The following is a 23,105-nucleotide window of genomic DNA, read 5'->3' as shown; positions in this document are numbered from 1 at the left end:
ATTTAAATTTGGTGTCCTAACTTCAAAACTAATCGTCACACCTATCCTTTGTATCAATTTCACTGCATTAATTGCTAAATAAATAAGTGTAAACAAAGAAAAGTAAAAACAATAACAGTTTGTTTTGAAACAGCTGTTTGGTTCAAATAACATTCATTTAAAAAAAAGAACTGGTCACATAGCAGGAATATAAAAAGTAAACACGCTAGTAAAGCTAATGACGTAATTGTCAATGTTTATTATCCATACCGTTGTTATCAGTTCTCTATCCTTGATAATTACCCACCCTCATTGAATAAATGTACATCGTAATTTCCCATATTAGTTAATTTAAACTACAATATATTCATAGTTGAAATAAAAGTGATATTTTCACGTTTGGGGTCGCTGATATAGGCACCACCAAACGTAACCGCAACTGAACACGATTTTATGAAAGGATGGTTTGTCGCAGCTGATTTTTGGTGATATGTGGTTTCTATGGCAACACAAATTGTTTGTTATTCGTTAAAATAAATGAGTAAATACGCAAATCAAGAAGCAAGATATTTATAAACATTATAATAGTAAGAAGAAAAAAAATGGTGAAAAATAATAATAACTAAATGACTAATGTCGCTGCCTAGCGGTGACACGAGCGGCACTCGTAAGTCGGCCGCCGGGCCTGCAGCGGCCGTACGAGTAACGCTCGTAAGTCGGCGCCAATGGGTTAATAAAATAGAAGTATCTACACGAAATAGTTTGTAAGATAACAAAATTCAGCATATTGCATTTTATATGGTGTTCTAACCTTAAACATTGTTATGTTTCAATGCAAAAATGCAATTGATACAAAGAAGCTATGTTGCCAATTTGTGTTTGTAAATAAAAAATATAAATTGTAAATGCCAGCATGAAAACAATTAAAATAATTATTTACTGCTCAAATAATTTTTTATGTAAAACATTTTTCATCAATCGAAGCAAAAGTATATTATTTATGGTACTTAAAATTGTTTCAGCGAATTTCCCTATAGGGAAGTAGCTATAACCGTAGGTGGCACGGTAAGACCTAGGCCCGGGACCGATTTACTTTTTCGTTTTGATGTCACCAGAGGCCAAAAACACCATTCATTCAAATTTTTATATATGTATATAGATTTATATATATACGTCCTTGAACACGATAACTTGAGTAATTTTTGTTCGATTTTGATGAAATTTGGTTTAAAGGTGTAAGGCGGGATAAACTTGAATTAGTCCACGAACCAGCATGATCGGATCATGGGAACGGGGTTTTACGGGGGTTGTTTTAGGGGTAAAAAATGGTCTTTCTCATTTTTGACCCCCAAAACACAAAATTTTGTAATTTCCCTCTAGGCCTTTTTAAATAGCTTAAAAACGAAATATTTATTATATCAAAGTGTTTTTGTACGGTTATTGGTAATAAAGAAAATTTTAAAAACTTTAAATTTTAAATTGCCATGTTATTTTTATGGAGAATATCGTAAAATGTTGTAGTTTGCTTGTTTATGGATATATTTTGATCAAACTCGGCAAATTTATTTATTTAAAACTAAGCTATTAATATTTTACTAAAAAATACACTTTATTAGTTTCCTTATAGCAGCGAACCTAGGCACTCATTAAACCTAATGTTATGTTAGGTTTAGTTGAAAATCAATTCAGAGAAATGGAAATTCACTTAGTCGTCAGGTTTGCTGCTACAGGGGTATTTTAGTTTGTGGCAGCACAGTATTATTAGTTTATTAGCTGCTTGTTGCACTGTTCCAGGGCTGGCACGAGAATTGGCAACTCAGAACTAAGGAAGTTGTAGTTCCTGTGCACGGCACAAGGTGCGCTAGCTACTGGCATAGTTTTGTGTTCCACAATAGGCGTGTACCTGAGCTACTCAAACACACTTCTACGAGATGAAAAATACTTAATTGTGGCATGTGATGTTTAAATGACGTTATAATGCTGGAAAACCACAAAAATGATCGAATTAGCTGTGCCACCCTGAAAAGGATGCCACAATTTTTCAAGGTGCCACAGTACGGCCGTGTGCCGGTGAAGGATGCCTTTATTCGGTGAAAACAGACACACACACACACACACACACACAATATTTCTATTATTAAGTTATCTAAAAATAAAAATACTAGCCTAGGGCCTTTCCTGTTTTTATAAAACTAATTATTATAGAAGTTCTTTTCAGAAGCTAATACAGTAGAACCTTGCTAATTAAAATTTCAGAGGAAAGACAATATATTTTGAATTATAGGACGTTTGAAATATAGAGAGTTTGAATTATAGAGGTCAGAATAAATAAAATTTGAATTATGGAGGTCCCAGTTTTAAGTGTAGAGTAAGTGAGAGAGCGGAGACTAATGAACACATTGTGGAACATCATTAAGAACGTCTGTTCATGTTTCAACAGGCATATTTGTTGTTCTAAATTCAAATTACAGAGGCTTACGGTGACATAGTTCGAATTGTAGAGGTTGACTTTGAATTTTGGAGGTAACAATTCAAATTATGGCAACAAAATTTGAATTGTAGAGGCTCAAGTAGGTACAAATTAAAGTTGTAGAGGCAGCGATAATAAAAAAAAATCACTTCATATTATCGGTATATTATTTTTGAATTTTAGAGGTTTTCTGAGGGTAACAAACATTACTAATTATAGAGGTTCGAATTAGTGAGGTTCTGCTGTATTATTGTTATTACACATAAAGATCTGACAAACCTTAATAGCCCTCTTACCTTCTTAATAATTTTGTACTGGGAACAATACATTGATAAACAGTACTGTAAACAAGACAATCAAGTGCAAGAGTAGAATACATAAAAATAATACCTGGTACTGTTTTCTTCTTGTAAAACATTCCCTTTTCCTTCGGCTGTGTTTCTATTTATATCCATAAGAGTGTTATCAAAAGCAGACTCGTATTCAACGTTCTAAAAAAAACAAAAAACAAACATACGGTAAAGAAACACTGAACAAGACCAACAAACACATATAGCTTAGTCAAGCAAACTTAAACATGGTTGCCACTGCAGTGAGATGGAAAGTCCATGCAGAATTAATGAGTTTCATTGGTAGTAAAAAATTCATCATTAATTATTAAAATAATCATAATCATTAATTATGCTTGCATAATTTCAACACAAACAAACGTTGCTTATTTCAGCATTGTACAGCATTAGAGACAGTTGCTTTGTGTGTTACTAATATGATTTAAAACAAAACTTGACAATAGTTCTGGCTTCTTTCATTGTCAAAAGAGTTTATGAATACAGTAGAACTCCGATTATCCGAATCAATTGGCACCAGACCCCATTCGGATAATAAAAAATTCGGATATTCAGAGTTTTACAGGAATTCCGGGAATTTCCAAGAAAAATCCTCATTTCCGGTACTAAATTAATTTTTAATTAATAATAAATTAAATCAGAACATTTTTACAGTATACAATGCTCAACACAATGCACAAGTGTTCTAAACTTGTTCTTAATAACAATTCTTTGATATTTTCCAAACCTTATTATTACTGTAGCTACATTATTAAAATTTTTGAAATAAGCGATTCGGATAATCGGCGATTTGGTTAATTGGAGTTCCAGTTCGGATAATTGGAGTTCTACTGTAATTCAAGGTTTTTCATGGATGGTGGTAACCCTGCTATAGCTTTGTTAACCAATAATTTTAGTTACCTGGTTTAATTTTCAATACAGCTATAATAGTTCTCCTATTATAACTATTATTATACTATTTATCAACTCTAACTAAGCGCCTGTGGGTTCAGCCCCAGTTAATGGCTGGCCCGAGAGATATGTTCAAGTTAAGCTCAGGTCTGGTCATTTATATTAGACGTGTGCAAGCAGCTTGATATGAGCCATTCTAAGCTTGTGTTTTACTAAATTATTGCGACCGCATGGAGCATCTGGGAAGTTTGCACGGACAAAAACTTTCGATTTTGCCGTGAATTCAAGATATGTTGACAATTTTAAACAGTGCTCGCAGTAAACGCTCATGATTCTACCACAACTACAGGGGACAATCATAATTATGGGTCGACCACAGATGTTCATGATTTTGCTGTGACCACAGAAGACCTTATCAATGTCACTGTAATCACTGAAGATAACAAAGATTTTATAAACCCATTGCAGTAAAATAAATGAAATTTCTTTTTCAATCACTTTAATCCAAAGCAGCCTAATATTAGATGGAAATCAGAGGGTAAAAAAGTTGACTTCAAAGTAAAAATATCTGCCCTACTCAAAATTCACAAACTTGCAAACTACAGCAATCAAGTTATTCAATTTTAAGTTGATCCATTAACTTTTCATGCTGCAGGTTGATTTTGCATAATATTGCAAAATCTAAATCCTATTTAGATGTGCGTTTTATGTCCAGTTACGATTGAGTATACTGATATTGACTGTTTTCATCTTATTTTAAGGTAAATTATACTTGTGTTTTAACTTAGTGGTTATATTTGAGGACAAGCTAATGTTTATAAATACTAGAGGTGTGCGGATAGTGAAATTTCATTTCGGATCGGATTCGGATCGGATAGTTGAGGCTCGGTTCGGATCGGATCGGATATTGGGAGGTTCGGATTCGGATAGTTCGGCGCGGTTAATAATAAGCTGCATATGCATTTTTAACCTAAAACACTGTAAAGCTGTGTAAATAAACTTAAATGACGATTTTGAATCATATAATTTCAAATTAGCCACGTCCACAGTTTTTCTCTCTTGAAAATCACAATCCACAACATCTATTTTCAAAAGTTGGTTGCTTGAATTAAGTACACTAGCAGCCGAAATCTTCACACAACACTTTAGCTCAGCAGAACTGATGTCAAACGTTTGGGCTTGTAATGTTTACTTGAGGTTATGTTTTATGTTGTTTCCTGGTTCTTACAAGACAAGGAGTTATATCTCAAGTTTATTTTCACATTGTATTTCCTTACTTTTTTGGAACGGATTATTGGCCTTAAGTGGCATTCTGCGGGTTTGCCAAGTTTAGAAAACATCACTAATGCACTAAGCTGGGCTCTAGATTTGATGTTGTGGCAAGTTAATTAGGGCAATTAGGCTTTATAACTCTGTAAAAGGTGTGTATCCCTGAATTTAAAAATTTTATTCTACACTTATTCACTACCAAACATAATTCTGTAGAACCTTGATGAACCGAGAATTACACTAGCCTACATAACTTCATTACCCCAAGTAAAATAACAAGATAATTTTTAAAATTGTATTTGAATAGTATAATCTTAGTTTGTTAAAAATGGATTGTATATTCAACAATTATTGCAGTCCATTATTGTTATGTAGTATGGTCCCAAATTATTGTTTTTGATTTTGAAACATCACAGTTCATTTGAAAAAAATAAAAGTTGAAGCAGCCCAATGTCAAGTCACGCTTGTGCAATAGTTTTTTTTACAAGCTTTCTCCAGACCACTGGGGAGGGTCAGGTCTGATAAGCCATCTATTGTCCACCCCCAAGGCGGTTCAACCCTCATTAGTGCCGCTCGGCTGCACTCAGTGGGGAACCCAATACCACAAATCAATCTTTTAAATGAATAAATATATTTGGTAATAATTGTTTTATTGATATTCACCTTGAAATTTCAATAAATTTAGTATAAAATTTGACAAAAATCGGCCAATTTATTAATTCAGTACCAATAAAGTACATTGGTAATTAAATAATAGGTAAAAATCAACCGATTTTCGTCAAGTTTTACCCCCTGCTGTGCGCTATGTCACAAAAGCTGATAACAACATGGGTGATTAGTAACCATGGCAACTTGGCAACTTGTTGAATGCGTGATGAAGGGAAACCCAAGAAATAGAAGAACAAAGAGAAAGTACAATGACGTTGTTATCTTTATACCCTTTTTACAATTATTGCTGTTAACTCATCTGCAATTTACAATGCCTGCTGTTAACTATTGTTATTATCTTTATGTAAGATTTTATGATCTTGTTTTATAGGTTTATAAAATAATTCTTTTTAACCACGGGAATATCAATTTATAATTGATCAACGTGCTTCTCTTCTGAAACAGCAATACCGGATGCATAATAAAGGTCAACTAAGTGAAACCCGTCAAAATCGATGGTCACTGTCAAGGCTTAAAAACGCTAATTATTCATCTACGGAAAGTTAGGTGTAGTGGAATAATATACTTGAAGTGAAGTTGGCTTTTACTCTTGAACTGTTAGGGACCTCCTCCTTTATATGGTTGTGCGGCTTCATTGGCAACAAATAATTCAAATTACATAACAATGCGGCATTTGGAAAAAGCAATTTACTGTAAATTGGCTGTTACGTAAATATTGACATTTACATGCATTGTTAAACAACGTATCTTATAAAGGATGATGTGATATAGTTTAACAGGAATATGACCTTTCTGTCATGACAGTAGCTGCTTAAATAGTATTTACTCTTTGTGCCTTTTTTACAGCCAAAATGTCGTGTTATTTTAAATCATGTTAACAACCCAGTGAGCCATGGTCCGTAATATAGACCACTTCAAATAATTTGTCAAGATAGGTACCATTTTAGGCCAGGTTTCTGTGTTTGGACGTTATAACACACGATAACGTCAAAAACCGAGCAACAATAAACTTCTTCTGCAGATAAAAAATCTGTTGGAGAAATATAAGCTGAATTATAAATGTCACAATGTGAGTTTGAGCATTTTGTAACTATATGGGTAAGTTACATAGTATTTTCAAGGCTGCTGCTCAGTGCACTTTAAGAATATATTTTTAGAGATAAATTAAATCATTTTTGTTGCTGAGTAGCGTTAGTAAACATGCACAACCCATTTTGTTATTCTAATAACATTCAAAGGCTCTCTAAGAGTTCAAATTCTTATTTGTATACTTATCTATATTTTGTTTTCACTAAGCTGAATTAACAACATCAAAGTAACCTCTCTGAAAAGTCTGTAGTGAATTGCAGTTTTACAGCTTAATGACTTTCTAAATCATGCACATATTTGTACATAAATATTGTAAAATGTTTTATCCAGTTGCTGTAACTACTATTAATTTAGAAACATATGGACACTGCTCAAATGGGCAACGTGCCCTTCTGCACTTGTATAATTTTGTATTGTAATCGAAGATTTTTCCAATGATTGAAAACCTGTATAACAATAATCTCGTGAACCTATGATGAGCTGAAGAATAATATGATAAAATATGGCCAAAAGTGGGGGAAAAGGCAGACAACAACCCGTACAGCAGATATAAGATAGTTCAATAAGAAATTATTGTAAGAGTTCTGTGATAAAAGGAATATCCACTGATTTTGTAATGGAATGTTATATTGAAAAACATGACATGATACAGAATAAAATAAATTTTAAAATCAGAAAATAGCATTGCAAATACTTCTTTTTGGACAATTTAGTAACTCCCAGTAAATGTGTGTTGTTTAAAACACAATTGAAAAATCAACAGCTGTTTCATTAAAAAGTATTATCCACATGGCAAAAATGTAAACACATTTGTTGAGGTATCTGGTATCTTTAAAGGCTTCTGGGGCAGAGCCCTAAGAGAATTTACTTTGTGTTTCTTTTGATAACTCATCTACAGACCAAGGCCTTTATTTGGAGACCTCTACCAAGTTTATACGCCTAGCCGTTCTCTCAAATTAGTTGAGACAAAGTTTCCAATTAAATATTTAGATTTCCCCATGTTAATCTTATGGGAGAAAACCCAACTTTGATGGAAGATCCTGCCCAAACTAATAAAGATTTCAAAAAAACCAAAAACACTTTGCAAAACTACAGATCAGGGCCATTTTTTTGACACTAAAATCATCAAAATCGGTCCAAAAATGTGGGAGGAGTTCTGTTTACAAAAATCGGCTCAGCGTATTATATATACAGATTACCTCAAATATCATGATTGTGCAATATTGTATTTTGATGTTGAAATTCAAATCATGACAATAGTTTGTATATTTCCCCTGTTCCCTATCATTTAATCATTTTATATACACAATCAATGCTAAATAATTGTGGTTAGTTCTAATTTTATTTTTGAAGTTTCTACACAATAAGACAATCCAAAGTCAAACCGGGCAATGAATACCCGAAAAACTATGTATCTTGTCCTGTGATTGGAATACCACTCGCCAGTCCTTTAGATTTAAGGAAGTAGTGCAAAGTCTATATATAGCTTCCAGGTCTAATCGTAAAGCAAAACAGCCGATAACGACTAAACTAGACATCGGTATGGTATTGCATCATACGGCTTCTTTGTCCTTTGCTGTTACGTCGTTGTTGGAAACGTATTATTGTAATTTTGTCCTGGGAAACTAATGATGGTTATGAAGATTTAGTTTTCTGTCCAAAACGTCAAAATATGTTGTCTATCCGAAAAAGTCGGATATATAACAGATAGTGTCGGATATCAAATTTAGGCTCGGTCACAGAAAACATACTACTATAACCCAGAATGCCAACCGCATGGTAAAAAGCACAAAGTGTTTTGAGAGAGCTTTGCCTGTCAAATCGTAGGCAGCGCCACCAGCGTTGCTATGCTGAGTGCATGGCAACGCTGGTGGCGCTGCGTATGAATTTACAGGCAAAGCTCTCTCAAAACACTTAATGCTTTTTACCATGTGGTTGGCATTCTGGGTTATAGTAGTATGTTTTCTGTCCAAACCGAATCCGACCCAATTTTTCGAATATCCGCACTCCTCTAATAAATACATTGTTTTGTTTGGTTAAAGTTAGCGAAAAACCGCTAACTCGCTATACAGCTAGACAGCAGCCCTTAAACATCAAAATATATTCTTCATAAAATAGTGATGGGTGGATACAAGAAAATGCCGGTACCGGATCCGGATCCAGATCTTGAAATATTCAAATCCGGATCTTCAGATCTGGAATTTACAGAAATCCAATTTAAATCATATTGTTTAAAATTAAATTGGTAATGTTTAAAGGTTGATGTAATAAGATATAAGAATAATATAGCTTATATGGCTACGCAATATCTCAGAATATGTCGACGTATATAAATTCTAGTGATGGTCGGATCCGGATATTGGACTACCGGATCCGAGCCAAAACCGGCACCGGATCGGATCCAAAAAATTACGGATCTTGGGCTGGATCCGGTTTTGATGGATCCGATTTTTTCCGATTTTTTTTACTAACACAAAGTGGTCTGTATCCATGTAAAAGACCGATTTTTTCCCGATTTTTTTACTCAATGTCACAGTGCTGTATATTACGACGTCAATAACCTCTATAGTTAGGCAATGTCACAGTACTGTATATTACGACGCCAATAACCTCTATGGTTGTGCAATGTCACAGTACTGTATATTACGACATCAATAACCTGTATGGCTGGGCAATGTCACAGACCTGTATATTAAAACGTCAATAACCTGTATGGTTGGGCAATGTCACAGTACTGTATATTACGACGTCAATAACCTGTATGGCTGGGCAATGTCACAGTACTTTATATAACGACGTCAATAACCTGTATGGCTGGGCAATGTCACGGTAGCCTACTGTATATTACGACGTCAATAACCTCTATGGATGGGCAATGTCACAGTACTGTATATTCTAACCTGTATGGCTGGGCAATGTCACAGTACTTTATATTACGACGTCAATAACCTGTATGGCTGGGCAATGTCACAGTAGCCTACTGTATATTACGACGTCAATAACCTGTATGGTTGGGCAATGTCACAGTACTGTCGTCAATAACCTGTATGGTTAGGCAATGTCACAGTATTGTATATTACGACGTCAATAACCTCTATGGTTGGGCAATGTCACAGTACTGTATGTTATGACTAGGGATGAGTCGAATCCAGATCTCGAATCCACCGAATCTTAAGAAAAGATCGGGATTCGAGAATATATTTTTTTAGAATAGAATTATGAGGCATATACTGTAACATTGACTAACCATAGAGGTTAATGACGTCGTAATATACAGTACTGTGACATTGCCCAACCATAGAAGTTATTGACGTCGTAATATACAGTACCTTGACATTGCCCAACCAAGGAAGTTATTGACGTCATAATATACAGTACTGTGACATTGCCTAACCATACAGGTTAATGACAACGTAATATACAGTACTGTGGCAATGCCTAACCATACAGGTTATTGACGTCATAATATACAGTACTGTGACATTGCCCATCCATACAGGTTATTGACAACGTAATATACAGTACTGTGACATTGCCTAACCATAGAGGTTATTGACGTCCTACGTACATGGACACAGATAGTCTTGTACATGGACACTGACAGTCTTGTACATGGACACATATAGTCTTGTACATGTACAGTGACAGTCTTGTATATGGACACAGAAAGTCTTCTATTTCGACACTATTAGTCTTGTACAACATGGACACAGTTGTATATTGACACTTTGACAGTCTTGTATATGGACACAGATAGTCTTGTACATGGACACTGACAGTCTTGTACATGGACACATATAGCCTTGTACATGTACACTGACATTCTTGTACATGGACACATACCTATAGTCTTGTACATGTACAGTGACAGTCTTGTACATGGACACAGATAGTCTTCTATTTCGACACTATTAATCTTGTACAACATGGACACAGATAGTCTTGTATATTGACACTTTGACAGTCTTGTATATGGACACAGATAGTCTTGTATATTGACGCTGACAGTCTTGTACATGGACACATATAGCCTTGTACATGTACACTGACAGTCTTGTACATGGACACATACCTATAGTCTTGTACATGTACAGTGACAGGCAAGCTTTTGAGCGAGTAGGCGTGTAAAGTAGCCCAGTGTGAACACAGTTGCTTGTGCTTGTGCGCTTGTTACTCAAAGATGTTGGAGGATTTGGTTCAAGCCAGCTACTGAGCGAGTGGAAAAAGCGTCGTGTGAGTGAACGACTACAAGCGCACTCGCCGACTCGCCGGCGTCTTTCTACACGTCTGCGAGTTGGCGAGTGGACAAGCTCCGTGTAAACGAATACAAGCACACTCGCCAATTCGCAGGCTTCTTACACGTTGGCGTGTAGCTTGTAAACTCGCCCTGTGTGAACGGGCCTTATTAGTCCTATACAACATGAACACAGATAGTCTTGTATATTGACACTTTGACAGTCTTGTATATGGACACGGATAGTCTTGTACATGGACACTGACAGTCTTGTATGTGGACACAGATAGTCTGGCATATCCACACTGATAGTCTTGTATATGAACACAGATAGTCTTGTATATGAAGTTTATTTGAATTTTTTTTCAACTTATTAATTATATTTTAAAATACATTACTATGACAAAGCACCTGTTCTCTTATGTATTAATTATACTTTATAAAGAACGTTATGTAAAGAAAAAAATAAAATAAAATAAAGAAAAACCCCGGCTCCAGCCCTGGATCCGATCGGGTGTCGGTTCTAGCTTTTTACTTTTTATGAATGTTGAGAGGGATTTGTTTTATGATCTAGATAAAGACAAAATAATAGATGCAGTTGCTTCAACAAGTGAATTGCTTACAAGGAAACTTATACTTTAAGGCAAGAGGAGTAGAAAAAAAAACGTCAATTAAAATAAACCACTGTCATTCTAGAGGGTAAATAGTTGACAAATAAATAAACATGATTAAAAATCTTAGTATTATTTTATACTAGCTGTACCCGCGGGCTTCGCCCCGTTTAACTTCATAAGTATTCGCATGGCTCATTCACGTCCTGGTTGAAGTTCGTTCGCTACGCTCACTCACCTTTAGGTTGGAGCTCGTTCGCTGCGCTCACTTGCCTTCAGGTTAGCTCGTTCGCTACGCTAACTCGCCTCCAGGTTGAAGTTTGTTCGCTACGCTCACTCACCTTTTGGTTGGAAATTAGCTGTTGTCATATATTAAAAAAAAATTAATAGTGCTGCACCCTGTTGGTAATCCTTTTAACTTTTATGCTATTGAATATCATAGAACAGAACCAACTTGTTTAATTGAAACAGCTGTTAAGATTCATTAATTCCTTTTAAATATGAAAAATCATAAGATTAACATGGGGAACTACAGAGCCACTGGGGCGGAGCCCGAAAGGGTTTTTGAGATAAGAATATGCTTTAATGTTAATCGGGAATGTGAGCTATCATTATGCCAAATTCCAGCCCAATCCGTCCAGTAGTTTATGCGTGATTGAGCAACACACACACAAACACACACACAAACATACACACAAACATACACACAAACTCACAAACTTTCAGATTTATAATATTAGTAAGATATCAAAAAAATTTTCATTATTTTTACTAGATAAACAACTCAACATCTGTGAATTATTTCATCACTTATAATAAAATACAATCCTTAATTTTAAAACTTTTTTTCAATTATAAGCAAATTTACATTAGGCCTAATTTAAATGCTGCAGTGTTTAAAGTACCATGCTATTGCTATGGAAAATAATACCCCAGTAGAGGGTCCCTTTACAGGTCTTAGCTGAGGGCCCCAAATGTTCCCAGTCCGGGCCTGATACTCACAATGTACTTAACAGTTCAATATAATCAACATTTCTTGTAAATATTTTATCATTTTTCAAAAGCTGATCTGGCTTTTAGTGTATTGTAGAAATGTTTCCCACTTATAGCCGCAATTAGGTTGTCCATGTTGGTCTTTGTCAATGATAATGTAGTCTGCATGGTATCACCCATTGTCGCCAGCACGTTTACAAATTTAAGTCTTTATTTTAATAGCACCAAATAACCATTAACTACCTGATTTTCTGCATAACCTCTCTGTCACAATTTTACAATTAACATATGTTTTTCTTCTCACTTTTAATTTCTGAAATCAGGTGGAGTTTCATAACAATGCTTGTTTCCCATGTTAATCAAATGGAGAAATACAAAACTTCAAAGGGCCCCAGGGCCTCACTCTATAGTTATTTCCCTAAAAATAAAGTTTCCTGCACAACTTCACGTTACACTCTTTCCAATGACACTAAAAACATGTCAATCGGTTCAGTAGTTTCGGAGGAGTAATTGTCACAAAAAAACTTGCTTGAGTACCGTATTAAATAAGTATAGATACTTCGATTTGATATTAGTGGCTTTCACCATCCTCAATTGGAATCTTGGACTATAAACTTATTTGGAAAGTAAAGTGAGAATTTCAATATAGGCGAGCTTACATTTTCAACAGATGACGACATTTCTTTGTCCTCTGGTGGTTCAATGTTAGCTGATTTGACCGGCAATGTTGGTGATTGAGACAACGTTTTTCCAGCTGAATCCTCTTCAAAAGGTATATCCCCAGTCTTGTTGTTATTTACCTGAAACAGTAACAGTTTTAATCATAGGAATAATAATTTGCTCTTAATCGTTGAAATAAGCAAGAATTTCAATATTTTTTAGAAAAAAAATGGACAGAATTTAATTCAAATGTAATCATTTCTTCACAGAGTGTCATTCACAATAACAATTTAAGTAAAGTAATGATATTTGTATACCAAAGTTCAATTATTGTACAGCTTATTACCACTATACATACTCAACACTTTGGTCTAATAAGGTAGCGGTAAGGACAAAATAATTTTAAAATGTTAAATTCATAGCAAATTAAAAATTAGTTTGCTTCCAAGTTAAATGTTTATTATGCATTCTTAAGCATTAAATAATTACTGTCACAGAGAAGTAAGAAACAGAGGATACATTCAATGGTACAATTAAGTGGTGTCTACTACCAGTCGCTGGTGGCTAGAACAAATTCTATTCGTCGCCCCCTTCTGCTTTCCTTTCTCCATCACATACTACAACGCTCATGTGGTAGGAATACCCTGTGCTCTAAAACTGCTGTACAAATATGCTATGTGGTCCTACCCGTTCAGGCTCTTCCTTGCTCGATACTAGTACATTTCCGCCTCAACATACAGGCTTCCATAGGTTGTTCCATAAGCATCCTCTGTATTTAACTTCTCAGTGAAACTAACTGTTAAACTAAATGTGTAACTAGAACAAACTCACTACTGTACTACTGTTCCACACTGAAGATTGGCTCTAAAACCCTAGTAGAGCCCTCCAGGCCTAGAGCCTATGGTAAAAATAGTGTTCAGTTCAGATTTGGATGGTTTTGGAGGATTTGGGCACTTACGTTTTAATGTTGCTCAGCACAAAAAACAAACAGTCCAATACAATAGTTTGGTAATAGGCCTATTTTTCTTTTAAGATGTAAAAACTTAAAAAAAGTGTATACTTATATTTTTAAAAGAATATTTATTCATTAAAAAATAACTACCATACGAGTTAATAACTTATGCATTCCTATGGAACTCAAATCGACGAGATCGACAAAGACGTACTGTCTTACTGTATGATGGATATCACTCAACTGACTGCATTTTTAAAAGATCTGCCATGTAAGTATTGCCTGGACAATAATTGTGAGATAGTTCTTTCAAAGAAAAATGGCTTTGCACTAGATATTACAATTCATTGTAAATCTTGCGAACAATCAAATACTTTCACATCATCCCAAAAAGTGGCCAGTGAAACAATCGTTAACCACACACACGAGTGTTAGTAAGTCTTCATTTGATGTAAATAGGAGAGTAATAAAAACATTTCTCTCCTTAAGGATATATGGGCCTGCAAACATTTAGTATGGGCATGAATATGCCTTGTATAAATCACTCGGCATATGATAAACACATATCAATAATAAAAGATACAACGACACGTCATGCGGAAGAAACTCTGAAACGCGCTCGAGTAGAGGTTGCAAAGGCCTATTCAGAGCTGAATGGCCTTGGCTTGGATGTAAAATTGCCATTAGACATAGTAGTTAGCTATGATGGTACCTGGCAGAAACGGGGATTCACATCTAAATATGGTGTTGGTACCGTAATCGACTTGATAACCGGCCTCGTTATCAATTACGAGGTGGTATCTAAATATTGTAGAGTTTGCGAAAGAGTCAAGAGCGAAATGGGTGAAGAAACAGATGAATACCAATAGTGGTTGATAGAGCATCAGCCTAATTGTCATATGAACTATGAAGGTTCATCACCGGCAATGGAGGTTGAATGTGCGGAGCGGATTTGGCGGCGTTCGGAGGCAGCGGGGTTCCGCTATACCAGTGTAATATCGGACGGCGACTCAAAGACATTCGACCACTTAGCGACATTGAATATTTATGGAAATGATGTACAAATTGAAAAGCAAGAATGCATAAATCATGTAGCCAAACGTCTAGGAACAGCTGCTCGAGCACTTGTGAAAGACTACGCTAAAAAAACTGCTAAGAAAAAATTAACATTAGGTGGCAAGGCCTACGTAAGCCTAAAGGGTACTACAATTGACAAGTTATGCAAGTATTATAGGAATGCTGTGGTTAATAATCTAGAAGACATTGCAGCAATGAAAAAAGCAATTTTTGCAACACTGGATCATTGTCAGTCTACTGACAAAGACCCTAAACACGACAATTGTCCTCCGGGTAATGAAAGTTGGTGTTTTTACCAAAGAGATATATCCAACGGTTTACAGCCTAGGCCACATACTGTGGGTGTGAAGACTCCACTAAATAAGTTGGTTGTTGAGCACCTGAAACCTATATACAAACGCCTCACTTCAGACAATTTACTGCAACGCTGCTCTAAAGGAAAAACTCAAAACGCTAACGAGGCGCTAAATGGCGTTATTTAGAGTAAGTGTCCGAAAACTACATTTGCATCAAGACAATTTTGCATCAATAGAGGCTGGGGTTGCTGAAGGAGTCAGTGTGTACAATGAAGGCTATTTGCTAACCATGACTAAGCTTCTAAACACAACAGGTTTATCTCCTGGTAGGTCAACGGTACAACTCGCCAAGCAGAAAGACGCCACACGCCTACGGATACGCAAAGCTAGAAAAACCAGTACATACCAAACATACAGAAAACTGAAAAAGCAAGCTCAACTAAGAGAAGAAGAAAAAAAGAGAAGAGAAGGGGACACATATGGAGCTGGCCAGTTTTAAAACATGTAAGTTTACTCAGTGCTTTAGTGTCAGGTCAACTTTCTAAGCCGATTCCCGAAAATTGAGTTTTCCCTGTTTGTTTGTGACATAATGTTGAATAACTTTTTTACTATAAGAGATAATTGCCTGAAATTTTTACCAGTGTATCTTTATACTAAAATGATGATTTGCTGGTATAGATAGCTTTCTACAGTTATTTTGTCATAATAAAAAAAATTGTTTTTAAAATATTATTTTTATGTAAATACCTGTAAAAAGTTTTTTCATTGGTTTAGACTAATGAAAATACCGGGGAAATTTCCTTTTATCATTACAAACAATGAAAAAAAAATTATTAAAATCCATCAACAAACAAAAAAGTTATTAAAAAATTTTTATAGATAAACAAAAACTTAAAAAAAGTGGAAAATTATTAAAAAAAAAATTTTAAGGAAGAAAACTGGAGTTGTCATGGATGTTTTTATGATTTTTAGGTCAATATTAACCATATTTGGTGGTAAAAAATAGATTAGTTAAAAAAATTAAAAAAATAGCCCAGATGGTGGCGGATCCCCTTAAGGGATAAAAAAGTGATAATAGCTTAAGACAGTAGGTATTTATGGCTATTATTGATATACCAAGTCTCACTACTTTATCTATATTGTTAAAAAAGTATAGCCAATCCAGGACTTTTCAACCATGCTGTATAACGCCAACACAAAATGTTTCCGTTGAACTCCTCCGCATTTCTTAGGCGATTTTGACCATTCATGTCTCATTAGAAAGAGCGTGTCACGTACATTTGCAAACCAACTGTAGAATGTATCAATGGTCAGCATTACACATAGTATAATAAATAAGTCAACTCTAAATATGACTTTAAATTTGTTTCCAAATGCTGAATGTTTACAGCTGTTATGTTAAGCAAATTATTTTGTACTAAAAGGTTAGCGTCGGCTGCTAGACATTTAAAAATTAAAACTTAATTTCTAAAAAACTGGGACCCTTAATTATAATTATGGCTTTGACATTCCCTAGTCCTCAAAATTAACTTTCTTTCAACACAAAAATAATGAAAATCCGTCGACTGGTTAATTCAGAAAGTGAAAAAAACCCCATTTACGTTTCAATAATATATATGATAGTTTGGACAGGTTTCAACCCTTCCGGGGCGTAATACATTAACACAGTTTATGTGTAGACTACATTATAACTCATAAAATAGTTCTAAAATTAAATGGATCTCCTGTTACAAACGTATATAATAACCAGAAATTTTCAGATCGTCCTTGCGTGTATTTCATGCCACAAATTTTGACGAAAGACTTTTTATTACATAAACTATACCTATTTACAGTGTTGAACAAACAGTTGGCAAGAAGCATTAATAGATAAGCTATGTACCAAATATGATAATTTTAGCTCTATTCTAATTATGACAAAACACGAAGTAACTAAAAGCGAGTTTTGTTTGTGTAGTAAGCGTTGCAGGAGGCCTACTTTACACTGAATCGACGTTCACTTTTAATTGCTTTTGATCTTCCGGCACTGTTGACTCAGCGAAACTGAACTTGTATTTTACCGTATTTCGTTATATTAAAACTGCTGTTGCATTAGATCAAATTCCCAATGTGTCAATCGCTTTAACATGGACCACGTTTTTAGCACGGACTGTATTATTTGACTTACTGGGACTTTTGATCTACAGACACTGCAAACATTGTAGTTTTTGACCTAGCGGCACAGGTATAAATATTTGACCTTCCGGCACTGTTGACTTCCAGCAACATTCCCAGGTTAACGACTTATAATATCACAACTGTGCAGTATTTATATTGTAGTTTTTATGTTAAACATGCAAATTATAACTCCTTAATCTTAATATTAATTTATTCTTCATCTTAATATTAATTTATTAAGTACTTGAACATAAAACAATCCGAATCTGGTATCCCATCTGAGCCTTAACAATCAGATCTGAACTGAAATTTCACTATCCGGCCATCCGCATACCCCTACTGTTACCAAATTTACCCCCCCCCCCCCACTCTTTGTCGGCCATGTACTATTTTGAATCACTACACGTTTAATCCTGAACGCTTAAAACATTCTAAAAGAGTTCATTGCAGTTACCTGTGAAACAATGTTCTGCTTTCGCTGAGCACAAAGCTCCAAAGCCTGCTCAATGAAGCACAGTTCTGGACATCCTTGATTTTCTTCACGCTCCTTGTCCAACTCCATCATCTCCTGGTCAATGATCTGCAGCACCTACAGAACAGACAAACAACCATCAGTTGGCGCACACTTTATGTCACTAAATGCTCTTGATTTGACTCAACATGTAGTAGAATAAGAATAAGAATCTTTATTACCCTTTAAACATTAGGGTTTGTCATTTGCTACATAATAAATTGCTTCATAATTTTAAAATGTAATCAAATATTTCAAAGAAAATACAAAAAATTTAATTAAATAAGTTTAAACAAGCTGGTCAGGTTTAAAATCGACTAATGGCAGGTACGTAATGAAACACTAGGTAAAAAATATAGGCAAAATAAAATTTAAAATATAACAAGTACATAGAAACAATACTAACATGGCTAATAACTTCAGTATGATGTAGTAAACCATTTTTAGATGAATATTACAGATTTTAACCCATTTTTGCATTGGACCGAATTGACGCGGCCGCACCCGAAACGACGCGGCTGCGCCCGAGTCTGAATTGCCTCGGGATTACCGCATTTTAAAATTTAATTTATTTATAATAGACTACAACGTATTACCCAATGTTAAATATCCAACTAATTGTTGTTGTGGTTTTATTGTCAACTGCGTTTGTTACCTCTAAAGTCAGTTGAGCGACCCTATTATTTTTTGTATCATTCTTAATGGTTTATCTATTGTTCAGCATCCCAAGGGAACCAATAATTTATTCAAGAGATAAGAGATGTCCTACTCTATAAATGGCTTAAACTGAAACTAATGGTCGTAAAAAGACAGATTATGGCTTATTTTGTTGGTCTAACTATTACAAAATCAATAAAATGTCAATAAAAGTTGTGGGAAATTCCGTTCAATTCCGTGAGATATTATTAATACAATCACTGTATCCGTTTATCATGTTCCCCGACTGCTCAAAGTTCGATAAATCGTCAATTCGGATTCAATTAATCATTCGGTTGTGCATCCGAATTGACGGAGTCCAAATTGACTATTTCAGCTTCCGAGTTCCGCTTTGTCACCTGGGTCTACTTCATTGCAACCAAATTTGTAGGTTATGTTCTTACGTCAACTTTTGTTTTGATGAGATCAAAACAGTTTTATTTTACTCATGAATTAATGATAAATCACCAATTCGGATTCAATGAATCATACTCGGTCATGCATCCGAATTGACGGCGTCCGAATTGATGATTTCAGCTTTCGAGTTCTGCTACGTGATCAGGGTCTACCTAATTGCAACCAAATTTGTAGGTTATGTTCTTACTTCAACTTTTGTTTTGATGAGATAAAAACTGTTATAATCGTTTTTGGAATAATACTAATAAAATACCCAGCCGAAATGACGAGCAATTAAGGTGTTTAAGAATCTTCAGGGTGTTTAGTTATTTCCATTTTAAAATTCAAGACTAATTCCAGATTTTTCTAGACTAGTTTTTTCAACAAGTGATTCTAATAGGAATTTAATAGGACTACCATAGCTCCTGCTCATTAAAATAACAAATAAACAACATGGAAGTCCTATTAAATTGCGTAACTGAATCTAAATAAAAAATAATAACTCTGTTGTTTGTCATCCGATTTTAACAAAAAAGGTCTTATTTGATTTGGACTTAAATTTTCTATACCTATTTTTGATCTGAAGAACAATTTTCTTAATATTTACGGTTTCTATGAAATTCGGCATTAAAGTTTTTCAATGGCCGCCATAATTGAAACGGCTTGAGATAATGGAACCAAACTAACTTTGTAAGCTTTTTTTACTTACTAAAATACACATTTATACTAATTTTGAAATGTATACTGTATCTCAAAAAATGCTCAAGATATAAAACAATTCTTAAAAATCACAAACAGAACTCTAAGCATTTTGGACCCATACTTATATGGCATTTTATGTTTGTCTTAGCCCAAGGAACAAGTCAAAAAAATATATCCAGACAATTTGGAAACACCCTGTATATATATATATACATATATACAAATTTAAACAAATAGTGTTTTAGGCCTCTGGGGACATCAAAATGAAAAATTAAATCGGTTCCGGGCCTAGGTCTTGCCCTGAGACCTACGGTGATAGCTCTACTTCCCTATAGGGAAATTCGCTAAAACATCGTAGATTAGTACCTACATACCACATTTCATCAAAATCGGACCACAGGTGTGGTCTGTAGCTCTGTACACATCCACACATAGGCCTACAGACATCACTTAAAACCACTCTTTTGGGCCCAAAACTTATATATCAACTCAAAGCTCAAACTCGAAAATGTTGACGAAAACAATATGTACCTACTTTCTCCATATAGGTAGTATATAGGGGGAGAAAGTAAAACAACTTTTTTGGGTCCAGAGGGTCAAAATTTTTACAAAAACAATACTTTTTCCATATAGGCAACTAGGTATACAGGGAGAAAGTGATAGAAACTAAATTAAAGATCACCATTTTTTTTTTTTTTTATAGGCCTATGGATATTCTTATGCAGGGGAGAAAAAGTAAAAATCCTAATTTTTATAAACATTTTTGAATTGGGTACCTCAGCTTCATTTGCAGTGAGAAGTTTGGCAAAAGCGGTGTCCAATTGATTCTCTGAGACATTCAGCACAGGTTTATGTTTTGAGCGTACTTCATATTGTGACACAGGACATGCAAGAAGAGAACCTCTTTCGCGTGTCATCAGTTGAAACGTTATCTGCTTGCCCACACTGTGTCCCACTTTACTCTCAACCTTGACACTGAAAAAGTATAAATAAAGTACAGTAAGATTTTAACATTTTAAGATCCTCATGAAAATTTAAATGTATATTTTTAATTCATTCATACAAAGGTTAGTTGTAAGGCTAACTGTCATTTAATATAGTTTTTTTTTTTTTTTTGTCCTAGGACGCTAAGCACGAGCCTGGGATTGTTTTTCACATTACTTCAGGCTAGACCTAGGGGTTGCGGCATTATCACTTAGATAAAATCCATTGGTGACTTGGCGGGGATTGGACCCAGGACCTCAGGGACTGAAGTCCTGCGCTCTAACCACTACACCAGCTCGCTCCCAAATATCATATAATATAATTCCATTTAATATAGTAGAACTAGAATTTCCGAAGCAATTTGGACCGGATCTGGATAGTCAAAAATCTAGATGGTTGTATTTTTTAAGAAAAAAGTAAAAAAGTAACTTGAAACAAAATTGAAAAAGTACATTTTAACATTCCTGTAAAAACGGTATACATAAAATAATACAATAGCCTAGTATATAACTAACTTTTTACAATTAACACGTTCTCTACTGCAATAGTACGAAATTTTTCATTCACATGGACCAGCGACGCACATGTGCGACGGCCGGTTTCCACCCATAGACTGCCGTTGCATATATGCGACGGCTAGTCACATTAAAATAGACTGACGACACATATTTGCGTCGGGGTTCTAATGTTATTAAAAATGCTTATATCTTTGTAACGGTCTATTTGAATGCACTGAATTCCCTGCAGTGGTCTACAGAGATGTCTGACGCACAACTGCGTCGCTTGGTCTGTGGATATGATGATTGGTGACATCATATGATGTTTGGAAAAACTGGTCTTTACTTTTCTGCATCACCGTATGTATGTATGCAGTATTTATGATGCATTATCCTCTGTAGCTTTTATATTTGTTCAGTTATAAACTGTTCTTGAATAATCTGTCTTTTTTACTTACTTTTACCTCAAAACACAAACAAAAATGAACTGTCGCATATATGCGACGTTTGGTCTATTTCAAGAAAACTATGATAATTTTCATTATTGTCTTTGCTATAGACCGGGCGTCGCAAATATGCAACATTACAAAAGGTTATAAAAAATACAAAAAACAAGAATAAATTATTTAAAAACACGATTGTAGCACATTACAATGTAAATGATCACTGTTTTACAGGTTTTCACCCGTGGTCTGTGTTGTACTGTTAACCAAGTGACAGCCGGTCTATGTGTAAGATTCAAATGTATACCTCGGTCTGTGGCAATGACCGTGGCGTCGCATATATGCGACGCTCAGTAGCGAATGTGTTAATTTTTAAACATTTCTGTAAGAATCAATCGTTGCACACCGATTGATTTGATACGACACTACAATAGACTCGCTGCATGATGGACACAATTGGCACACATTAAAATACATAGCAAATTTCCTATTAATGGACTTCTACTGATATTCAGCAGATAGAAACTCATCATGCTATAATCCCCAGGGGCTTCTTCTTCCAACGAATATTTAAAAGGCATAATTAAATTAATGAAGTGTATTAATTTAGTGGAAACTAGAGGTGTGCGAGTAATCGAACCTTCCAAGCTTTTTGGTCGAACTTTCCATTATTTGGCTCGGCTCTAGACATTTAAAACTAGGGTGGTCTGCCGTTACACTTTAGACGCATAAATGAGCGAAGCATTATTTAAAGATTGTCAATGGCTAAAGCAGCTAACAACCTACAATATGTTCCCATTCAACAGATTCACTGTTTGCCCAATATTATTTCAGTTCTAAAGAATGACAAATTTATCTGATAGTTCATACTGTACCTTTGTAGTGAAACTGGCCATCCTGACTATTTGCTTGTACTTGGTAAATGGGCGTAGCAGGATGTACTCGTGCAATCAACATTTGTTCTACAATCGTCAGGTCAGTTAATTCGTTCGGGACACTTGACTCATCCATATTATTTAACGCCGTGAATTTAGTTGCATTTGAACGACAACGCGAACAAATCGGTGATTGGTTTAAAGCTGTTAGTTGTTGGCGATGACAGTTAGTGCAAGTATAAAATTGTAGTGCATCTAATACATGTTGGAATTGATTAGCTAACTGCCTATCAATCTGGTTCTTCTT

The 23,105-nt window shown here is 35.0% G+C and overlaps 1 protein-coding gene across 1 annotated transcript in view; it reads right to left on the bottom strand.

The window, feature by feature from the left end:
- The window catches only part of LOC128988945 (RING finger protein 10), a 177,604-nt gene that overhangs the window by 113,806 nt on the left and 40,693 nt on the right, over positions 1-23,105 (bottom strand). Inside the window, exons 6-9 of the mRNA XM_054410780.1 lie at positions 20,776-20,974; positions 18,149-18,283; positions 13,212-13,352; positions 2,840-2,940 (exon numbers count right to left, since the gene is read on the bottom strand). Of these exons, the coding sequence (XP_054266755.1) occupies positions 2,840-2,940; positions 13,212-13,352; positions 18,149-18,283; positions 20,776-20,974 (576 nt within the window). The remainder of the gene's footprint in view (positions 1-2,839; positions 2,941-13,211; positions 13,353-18,148; positions 18,284-20,775; positions 20,975-23,105) is intronic.

Source organism: Macrosteles quadrilineatus, unplaced genomic scaffold (genome assembly GCF_028750875.1).
Source record: "Macrosteles quadrilineatus isolate MER2022 unplaced genomic scaffold, UCM_ALF_1.0 Scaffold_1__1_contigs__length_201487025, whole genome shotgun sequence".
Lineage (NCBI taxonomy): Eukaryota > Metazoa > Arthropoda > Insecta > Hemiptera > Cicadellidae > Macrosteles > Macrosteles quadrilineatus.
Note: the sequence above shows the minus strand (reverse complement) of the source record. Positions and strands in the feature narration are given on the sequence as shown.